This window comes from Sinocyclocheilus anshuiensis, unplaced genomic scaffold (assembly GCF_001515605.1).
Source record: "Sinocyclocheilus anshuiensis isolate Anshui unplaced genomic scaffold, SAMN03320099.WGS_v1.1 scaffold1075, whole genome shotgun sequence".
Lineage (NCBI taxonomy): Eukaryota > Metazoa > Chordata > Actinopteri > Cypriniformes > Cyprinidae > Sinocyclocheilus > Sinocyclocheilus anshuiensis.
Genome location: NW_015544163.1, coordinates 991,849 through 1,002,343, shown reverse-complemented (window position 1 = coordinate 1,002,343; position 10,495 = coordinate 991,849). Strand labels below are relative to the sequence as shown.

The 10,495-nt window shown below is 37.4% G+C and overlaps 1 protein-coding gene across 1 annotated transcript in view; it reads left to right on the top strand.

Moving 5' to 3' along the window:
* The window catches only part of LOC107695697 (protein shisa-6 homolog), a 120,336-nt gene that overhangs the window by 29,872 nt on the left and 79,969 nt on the right, over positions 1-10,495 (top strand). Inside the window, exon 4 of the mRNA XM_016495708.1 lies at positions 7,393-7,485. Within this exon, the coding sequence (XP_016351194.1) occupies positions 7,393-7,485 (93 nt within the window). The remainder of the gene's footprint in view (positions 1-7,392; positions 7,486-10,495) is intronic.

Sequence of the window (10,495 nt, the reverse complement as noted above, 5' to 3'; positions counted from 1 at the left end):
AGACTCCATCCCCAGATGGTCCAGCTGATTTGGAGACGTTTTGGAGCCGCTCAGGTAGACCTGTTTGCCTCTCCAGAAACCTCTCACTGCCAGTTGTTCTACTCCCTGACCGAGGGAACACTCGGCACGGACGCAATTCCTCTGAGGAAGGATCTACTGACTCAGAGATGGGGCACCCTTTGGCACCCGCGTCCAGACCTCTGGAAACTTCACATCTGGTCCCTGGACGGGGCGTGGAGGTTCTAGGTGGCCTACCCCAAGAAGTAGTAGACACCATCACTTTGGCAAGAGCACTGTCTACGAGACACACTTATGCCTTGAAGTGGAACCTGTTCGTCGAGTGTTGTTCTTCTCACCGAGAGGACCCCCGAAGATGCCTGATCAGAGTCGTGCTGTCCTTTTTTGCAGCAAGGTTTAGAGTGAAGGCTGTCTCCCTCCACCCTTAGAAGTCTATGTGGCTGCTATTGCTGTGTACCACGACCCCGTGGAAGGCAAGTCGGTAGGGAGGCATGACTTGGTCGTCAGGTTCCTTAGGGGGTTGAGAAGGCTAAATCCCCCCCTGCCCCCCTCTATACACTCTTGGGACCTGACTCTTGTGCTCAAAACACTACAGCAGGGCCCATTTGAGCCTTTGCAGTCAGTCGAGCTAAAGTTTCTTTCAATGAAAACTCTACTCCTGCTTGCACTGGCCTCCATCAAGAGGGTAGGGGACCTGCACGCATTTTCGGTCAACGTAGTAGACACCATCACTTTGGCAAGAGCACTGTCTACGAGACACACTTATGCCTTGAAGTGGAACCTGTTCGTCGAGTGTTGTTCTTCTCACCGAGAGGACCCCCGAAGATGCCTGATCAGAGTCGTGCTTTCCTTTTTGCAGCAAGGGTTGGAGCAAAGGCTGTCTCCCTCCACCCTTAAAGTCTATGTGGCTGCGATTGCTGCGTACCACGACCCCGTGGAAGGGAAGTCGGTAGGGAGGCATGGGCCCATTTGAGCCTTTGCAGTCAGTCGAGCTAAAGTTTCTTTCAATGAAAACTCTGCTCCTGACTGCATTGGCCTCCATCAAGAGTGTAGGGGACCTGCACGCATTTTCGGTCGACAAATCGTGCCTAGATTTTGGGCCGGCTGACTGCCGGGTAATCCTGAGGCCCAGGCCCGGCTAAGTGCACCAGGCCCTCACTTGATTAATCCGTGAGAACTGGTAGGGTTCCATATGTAGAGACCTAAGTGGATCCCATATGTGTAAAGTACACGGTATAGCCTCAGAGCCCGTGTTTCCCCGGCAGACTTCTGCCATTTCCAAGAGGGTTATAATCACCTCTAATCTTCCATATGCGCCTAAACGGTTGTTCATATGTGTAAGTGCTTCCGAAACCTCCTTCGGGAAGGATGGGGCTTCCGCCACGTTCCTTTTCCAAGTGGTACGGGTATGTTTTCCCAGTGTTATCCAATCTCACTGAGTGGGTATTGCTACGACAACAGTGACTGACCTTCTTGTTGCGAGTCCCGGCCTAAGCCGAAAAGGGGGCAGGAGGCTCGCACAGGACATTGGAAGGGGCAGCATCCATGGCGTTTTGGTAGGGATCCCAATTTGTCGGTCATTACCGACGTGACGTCGAGAGTGACCGACTGAAAGGGAACATCTCGGTTACGTATGTAACCCTCGTTCCCTGAAGGAGGGAACGGAGACGTCACATCCCATCGCCACAGCTGCTGTACCACCTCTGAGCGGCCGGGTCACCGGTTCGGCTCCTCAGCAAAAACCTGAGTATGCGTTGCACTTGCTGCCTAGTTATACTCATGCTGCAATCAGCGCCAGCTGGATGCAATCATCGCATGCCTGCGTGCATGCATTGGCTTGTTTAGTTTACACTCAAAGTATTCAGCAAATATTAATTTTTGGGTGAACTATTCCTTTAAAGGTACAGTAGCAAGAAAAAAAAGTCTGTTGGAAAATGGTCATGAAATACTAAATTATGATGTTTTGATGCTGGCTTTATTAAAGGAAACCAGATTAGAAAATTAGATGGCCTCTTTAACCTTGCTTCAGGCTCTTTAAACCAGGACATGAAGATTTGATGCGCATCAGGAGCTAAAATGAAGCAGATCTCTCAGATTAAACATTAGCATGCATGTCCGTTCAGTTTTACTCAGTTTGATTAGACAATACGGTTCAATGAGGTCATGTTTTAATAAAAGATAGTTATTAAATATTAACTTTCATCATGCAGCAATGTACCAAAATCTGATCTGATGAACAGATCAGCCACTGTGAGGAAAATATAAAGAGAGAGAAAGAGAAATGAAGATGGCAAACGGTCCCATCTGCTATTCTCACTATGGTTTTCCTAATGCAATCTGATCTCTGGTTCGACTGTTGCCGGGTCATCTTGACACCCGTGTCTTTGATTTCATACAGAAAGGGACACTTGGGAACTAATTGTCCACACTGACCTGTGATTCCTTATATCTGAATGAAATATCTAGCATGCTTAAACCAAAGTCTGCAGTCGAAATCTGAGAACTATCAGTGTATTTGTATCCATTTTTGAGTTCTGCTAGCGATATTTTGGAGATACAATCATGGACATTATTATAATACTGAAACAAAGATCCTGATGTTTCATGAAGCATATGGTGGCTACCATATAAAAAGCACTGCATATTTTTGTGTGACAAAAATAACACAAAATGGGAATATAGGGCTCAAAATGAGAGACCGCCTGAAAATAGGGCATTTTTGACACCTCTTGAGACTGAATCTCTCTCTCTCTCTCTGTCTGTATATTTCTCTCTCTCGTTTGCTGTTAGTATTGACCGTAATCTCTGTTCCACCTCAAAACTTCACCAAGAAATGTCTCAACACAATTACACAGCATGCAATTGATTTATGGAGCAATAGCATGTCTGTGCGTGTTTCTTTAGGTTTTCCTCTGGAAAGCACTTTCCAGAGTGACTTTCCAGTTATATGAAGCACTTTTCACTTGCTTTGAGAAGTCTGATTCATTTTAGTGAATTGGTTCATTCAAGTGGTTCATTTGAATCAGTTATTCATCTATTTAAACTCACTAAAACTGGAAAATGGCAAAGTATCATAACATTGACCCTGTAAAGCTTGACATATAAAATAGAAATTGGAACAGTTTATTAAACCTTTAGACAAAAGACAAATGTGAAAGTTAGCATATGTGTTTTATCTTGAGTAACATATTTGATACATCAGGCTTTTATGGCTAATATAGGAGAATATATGAAGTAATAAACACCTCAGTTTTATTCAGAGGCTCAAACTGAGCAAAATATGCAGTTTGATGCAAATGCTGATATTTATCTGGCCAAAAATAAGATGAAATTCTTAAAGCTTGTAATGTAAATCAATGAGATCATCATAACAGAAACTACCTACATAAAATGATATAAATATCAGTCGTCACTCTATATCTCACAATAATAGGTCTTAGTAAGATGATAAATGCTGAGTTTTATGATCAAAGCTCTGTAGTTTCAAAACATATAATGCAATGCAGTGCAATGATGTTTGAGAGATAAACAAACAAACCTTCCTCAAAAGCCTGATATATCATATTTGATATTCACATTCCAAAATGATTTTTCTAAAAAAAATGATGAATCTATCTTGATGACTATCTGTCAAGTAAATGCTAAGTTGCTTCAGTCCGGTAAGTGTCCATCTTAAAATATTACTAACAATATAAAAATGATTCTTATATTTGCTTTATAAAAATGAGTAAAGGTTTCACAGCAAAAAGACACAACCTGAAGTATCATTTTTACAATTATAATAAAAGGCCTTTTACTTGCTAAAAAGTATGAACTATCAATTAGATGACAGAAGGCATGTAGTAGATTGTTTTTCACCAAAGCTTTGATCATATCATTTAGAGACCTTAGAAATTTGTGTATCAAATATGATACAGGCTTTATAGGGTTCACTTCACTTCAGCTGTATAAAAGATTGACAAGTGATCTAAATAAGATGAGAGTAGTGTTAATTTCATTAACACAATCTATGACAAAAAATTTTCTTCGACGCACTTTTTTTCCCTTGACTAAAGGTCATTAAGCAATAACTGCGACTATATCAACATGCAATATCATTGAGGATAAAAGACGAGACTAAGATGTATTTAAAAAATTAAAACTTTACCAAAATCATATTTATTCTATTTTATTTTTTTGTCAAAAAATTAGACAGAATATTACAGACTGCTGTACACACCAAGGTTATTATAGTTTTGAATTTTTAAATTAGTTTTATTTTAATATCGTTTTCAAATTTGCTATACAATTCAGTTTAGTTTTTATTAGTTTCATTAATATTGTTGTTAGTTTTAGTTTAGTTTTTATTTTGTGAACACATTTTTATTTAGTTTTTATATAGTTTAGTTTCAGTTTTAGTTTCAGTTTTAATTAAAGTTTAGCAGAATTAACAGATCACTTCCAGAGCGCAGGCCAAAGAAAGACTGATGCAAATGTCTAGCGACACAAAATTAATGCATGCTGAGATTGATTAAATGGTAAAAGTATACAAATATACGCCAAAATGAAGCAGTCAAGCCTTTTTACTAAATTTTTTTCTTTTTTAACAATCATAATATATTGTAACTGTCGTGTCTTGCTCACTTTTCTGTGAACAACTGCGCATAAATCATAACTGGAACTAATGAAATCCAATAATAACGGCAATCGCATTTAACAGTAAAGACTCATATTTGAATATGTTCTTTTCATTTATTAAGAATTATAAGCGTGTTTATGATGTGATTTAGGCTCTGCACATTTGTCCGAAAGTCTGGCAGAGTGATCACAAGATGCTATGCTAAAGTTTTGTATTGTTTTCAGAAAGGATGCGCATTCTCGTCTTTTTTTCTGTTAATTATTACGTTGCGCTGCGTGTCTGTTTTTCTTCATGCACCAACTTAGAATGCCTAATTTTGGTTTGATTGCTTGTGTTACATGAGAAAATAAATAAATTTGCCTACCTGATGTAATAGATTTAATGCGGGTGCGCGGTCACAACTTGCGGCCTTTATGTCAAACGGTTCTGGTCTGGTACAGAATGAAATTAGTGCTGCTGTTGGATAACGGATCGAGTGTTCTGTTAAGTACTGCTGGTGCACATTTACCAAACAGGAACCGTGCAGGACTCTGCTTTAAACTGCTTTGTGTCTCTCCGTCAGATAACCTCACGTGCGCGATGCGCCATTTACAGGTATTTCCCTAAACCGCCGGTGTTCTGACAAATAATGCTACCTATCAGATTATGCTACCAACACTGTATTTATCCTACTGTAAGGGTAGGTTTAGGGTTGGGGTAGGTGTACATCTTAATAAAGCCTCGCACCTTATTAATATCATGCTGGAAGCAAAATCTGATAGGTAGCACTTTTCGCTATCGAATTATGCTACCATCTGTTTTAATGGGAGGTAGCAAAATCTGCGATCGTCAGAACACCGGCGCCACACAGCTCATATATTTTTCCACCAAGTGGTGAGAACGTAATGATTACGAAAACTATTATTTATTTTTGATAATTATTATTTTATTTCAGTTAGTTTTTCAATAACTGTTGTTAGTTTCGTTTCATTTTAGTTTTTCAATTATTTTGTCATTTTTATTTTATTTCAGTTTAAGAAATAGTTTTTTCATCAATCGTTTTCATCTTAGTTTTAGTTTTCGTTTACGAAAATAACTTTGGTACACACCTCTACTATGCGAGCGTTCATGTTTGCGGTTGCCAGATATCAAACGTTCAAATCCCCCAATCAGAGCTATGTGTACCAGTCCACATTCTATTGATTTATGTTTATTGGTGAAAGTGCAATACTTCTAATGAAATGTAAGAATAAATGTATCAAATGACAACAATCATTGTGATTGTAATTTTGATATATTAATTTTTATCTTTTTTAACCATTATACAGCATGATGAAAATGTGACTAAGTTTTCATTTATTAAAACTAGAATAAATATGCTAAAAAACAAAAAAAAAGTGCATTTGACACAGGACTAAGACTTAAGTTAAAATAGCTGACAAAATGAACACTAGATGAGAGTGACACACATAAACCTCTCAACCCTCCCGTCTCATGACCTTGAGGTCAGCAGCTCTGGTCAGGGACACCATTACTGTCCAATTAGACGGCCAGAGGAAGACGGTGAAGTTTCCCGGTGTCCTCTAACCCAGCAGGGCTCGAATACGAGATGAGTGTGTGTATATGTATGTGTGTGTTGAGAGTGTGTTGTAGTAACCTCTAAAACCTCTCGAGTCAATGAGCAGAACCTCTGCCCCATTAATACTTAATGCAGCACCTTGTCTTGACCTCCGTCTCTGAGTGCCTTTTATCACTCACTGGCTGAGATGACTCTCAGTAAACGCCTGAAATCAAGGCCCTGATATGATGGATGTGGGGTATAAAGGCTAGTTAAGGCAAGACACTACAGGCAAAATCAATGGTTATTTATACACTGGTCAATTTGGAAATGTTGCTTCTGTAACTTGACCTGTTGTAGGCTAATGGAAATGAAACATTCAAAATACTCATTTAAGTGTATTGCTTATGTATACTTCAATTCAAACTGCTGCTGAAAATTCAGCTTTGCATCACAGTAATAAATTGCATTTTTAAATATATTAAAATAGAAAACAGGTATTTTAAATAGTTATGATATTTCACAATTTGACTGTTTTTACTGTATTTTTGATCAGATAAATGCAGCCTTGGTGAGCAGAAGATACTTATTTTAAAAAATTTCAAAAATAGTATTTTGTTTATAGGATTTTTTTCTGTTTAGGTTTAATGTTTTCAAGGCTAGTGGGAAGAAAACGCTCTAATTGAAATAAAATATTCAAGCATTTGTTTTATTGCAGTCTGTTGATTTCAATTACAATAAAGGATGATTTCTCAAAATGATTTTTTTCTCCTGCAGTTTGTCAAAAATCTCCATTTTAGCAGCACTTACATACACCAATTTATATTCTGAGGGTTTTTACAGAGGTGTTTGTTCATATATCATTCATTTATACTTCACGTCTTTCTATTGAGTTGTTTTGCTGACTTGTAAAATATATTGCAACTGTTATACAATGAAACAGGGCGTCTGACAGGAAATGAAATAAAGTAATACACAAAACTCCAAGTCCAAAACATTCAAACCCTTCTCCCATCTGCCTGATTTATATTGTGTTTTATTCCTAAAAACATGGTGAAATTTTTTTTTTTTTTCTGATTTATTGATAAAAAGATTCTGATTTCTGGAGTGATAAAAAGAGATCCAAAATTGCCTCTGAACAAACTGTTGACTCTAATCTGCCAGCGAAAGTATAAAGGAATGTTTTCATTAATAACACTTGCTGTGTTTGTCTTTGCAGGGCATTATGGGAAAGAAAACTTCCGCAGTGGTCAAGATATGCACAACTTCATCTCCTCCGGCTTTGTGACACTCGGCAGGGGCCATCTGAAAGGTAATCACACAACAGCAAAAAAAAAAGATCAAAAATGAGCAGCAAATCAGCATATTACAATGATTTCTGAAGGATCATGTGACACTGAAGACTGGAGTAATGATGCTGAAAATTCAGCTTTGATCACAGCTGTAAATTACATTTTAACATATATTCACATAGAAAACACTATAAATTGTAATACCATTTCACAATTTTGCTGTTTTTACTATATTTTTGAGCAAATAAATGTAGCCTTAGTAAGCAGAAGAGACTTAAAAACAAAATAAAATCTTAATTGTTCTAAACTTTTGACTAGTAGGGTTTCAGAGCATTTTCAAAATGTTTTTTATTGTTTAAAATTAAGACAAAAAGTTTTGGATGCTTTTTGGTTGTCACACTTTATGAAACATGCTTATTGTTAATGTGATGAACTACGGTTTAGTAACAAAATAAGTTAAAGTGAAATAAGTGAAATTCAGATATATTTAAATTAGACTTAAATGTCCAAAAGTGCCCAGATATTTTTAGGGCCACTTTATCACTACATCCTGTTGATTACGGGGTCTTTTTTAAATATTATTTATACACTATTTTTTTTTTATTATCTTTTATTTTTATATTTTCATTATTTTTTCTTTTAGCTTTAGTTTAGGTTTTAAAAATGATATCTTAGTATTTTTATATTTCTATTTAGCTTTAACTTATTTTTGTTTCAGTTTTAGGTTTAGTCATTTTAGTACTTTAACTTAAAATTATTTCAGTTAGTTTCCAAAGAACATGTCTAATTTTTGTTTAATTCCAAGTGTTTGTTTGTTTGTTTATTTATTTTTTGAACAAAAGTTTACAAAAGGTTACTTGAAGTGAAGCTGAAATAAAATAGAAATATTTTAAAAATTGCATCTGTAGTTTTAGTAATTTTACTATTATACTGAGTTAATGTTTATTTTTATATTTTCGCTTTTTTATTTTACTTTTAATTTAGTTTTAAAACAATTATTCATTAGTTTTTAATATTTCTATTTAGCTTTAATTTATTTTTATTTCAGTTAGATTTTAGCCGACTACATTTACTGTATATTTAGTCGACTAAAATCTTATAATATTTAGTCGATTAAAACTAGACTAAAACTAAAAACAATTCAGGTGAATAAAATATGACTAAAACAAAATGGCATTTCAGTCAAAAGACTATGACTAAAACTAAATCAAAATTTGCTGACAAAATTAACACTGGCCTAAAGTTTCGGAGGCAGTGTGTAAACGTGATTGACACTACGTGAGGCTGTATTTATTTTTTAACGTGAAAATATCGGACAAAGACCTTAAGGATGTTCCCTTTTCAATCACTCACCTCCAAAAAGAAGTACACGAATAAAAGCCCCCTAATGTCTTTTAGCTGTGATTCATTTGCCAAGCGTGTCCTAAAGGGAGACTGAGCTGTTGACAGCGCAATAATGACGTTTCCTAAAGCTAATTAACAGACAGGAAGCCTGTCAGAAAGAAAGCAGCTGCCAAGCGTCTGCGGCCTCTTCTCCGCTCCTCATTGTCTCTCCTGAGTGAATCAGTGCGGCCCACATAATGCGGCGTAATCAGTGCGCCACGGGCCGATTGTTAACACTACAACAACATAATCCACCCGCTTCCATATTCACGAGCAATAACATTTAGATTAATGACCGGCTGAGGAATATCAGTGATATCAGCGCGAGTGCCGATGACATCACACGTTATTGTTTTGATGCAAAATAACCACTTTGGTTTCCTCGGCTAATAAAGGATGTCAGTGTGTTGAATCATATATTGATTGAGCTAATTGTGCGACGCTGCTGGCAGATTTGCGGCGTGTGATTCGGATGTGACTGTATAAGAGGATGAAGTTAATACCCCCACGCGCCGCGCTTCCTCAAGGTGAAAGAGTTTAATAAGTTGCTTAAGTATTTTTTGCTTATTCAACTTGGCTCTGAAGCCCTGCGGTTCATGCAAATTGGCCTTAATCTTCACCCTGTTTAATTCCACCTGATTGAATTTCTTTACAGATTCTCTTCAGAGGCGACGAAGCTGCCCGCTCGATCTGCTCCTCAAACTCTCCGCTGATTTGAGCTGAGAGCCTGTTCAAGTCGATGTGAAATCAAAAACCGAGCCGCTTTACTTTATTAATGCATCATTCTGCTCTTGTTGTGAATGATTTTTAACGTTTGTCTTTGAAATCGTTCATTAAAATGTTAATAACTTGCTCTGCCTCTGAAACAACTTTACTTTTGAGCTGGTTATCATTAAATTAATGTTAACCAGTTGCCAAATATCTATTTAGACATTGTTTATTTTGCATTAAAGCAGTAAATGGGCATATACGTATATGTGTTTTTTCAATGATAATAGTATCATTGAGATGCTATTATAGTTTGCATTTAATTTTAGTTGAAGTTTTAGTAATTTTGTTGTGTTTTGACATTTTTTATTATGTTTTATATATATTCTTAATATCATATATTCATAATTACACGCATTTTCAAAACTTTGCCTCTATTTTTTTTCAAAAATGTATACACAAATCCAAGAATTGCACACAGAAAATGCAAAATGCCTCACATCTTTTGCAAAGTGAAACACTGCATTATATCACAAAAGGGAACATTTTTCTTACATTGCAAGCACCTTTGCCATAATATAATATTTAGGATATATCATATACACACAGTTCCCTTTCAGTCGGTCACTCCGAGTCACGTCGGTGACCGACGTGATGGTCACGATCGCTGCCTCACATGTCTGGGCATCAAGCACGCTGAGGAGGCCTTCGTGGATGAGTCATGTTCGCATTGCGGGAAGATGACCATCTCGGAGCTGCGAACCAGGCTCCGCTACTCGCAAGGGGGCAGAGTCCCGTTGCCGCGATCTGGGGCTCGTTCTGGCGGACAGACGAGAAACACTTCCAGCAGTAGCGCGGGTGGTTTGAGGGTTACAGTGATGGCAAACCCCGCAGGGAACCAACCCTCTGGGGACCATCACTCCTCTTGCACCTCCGATC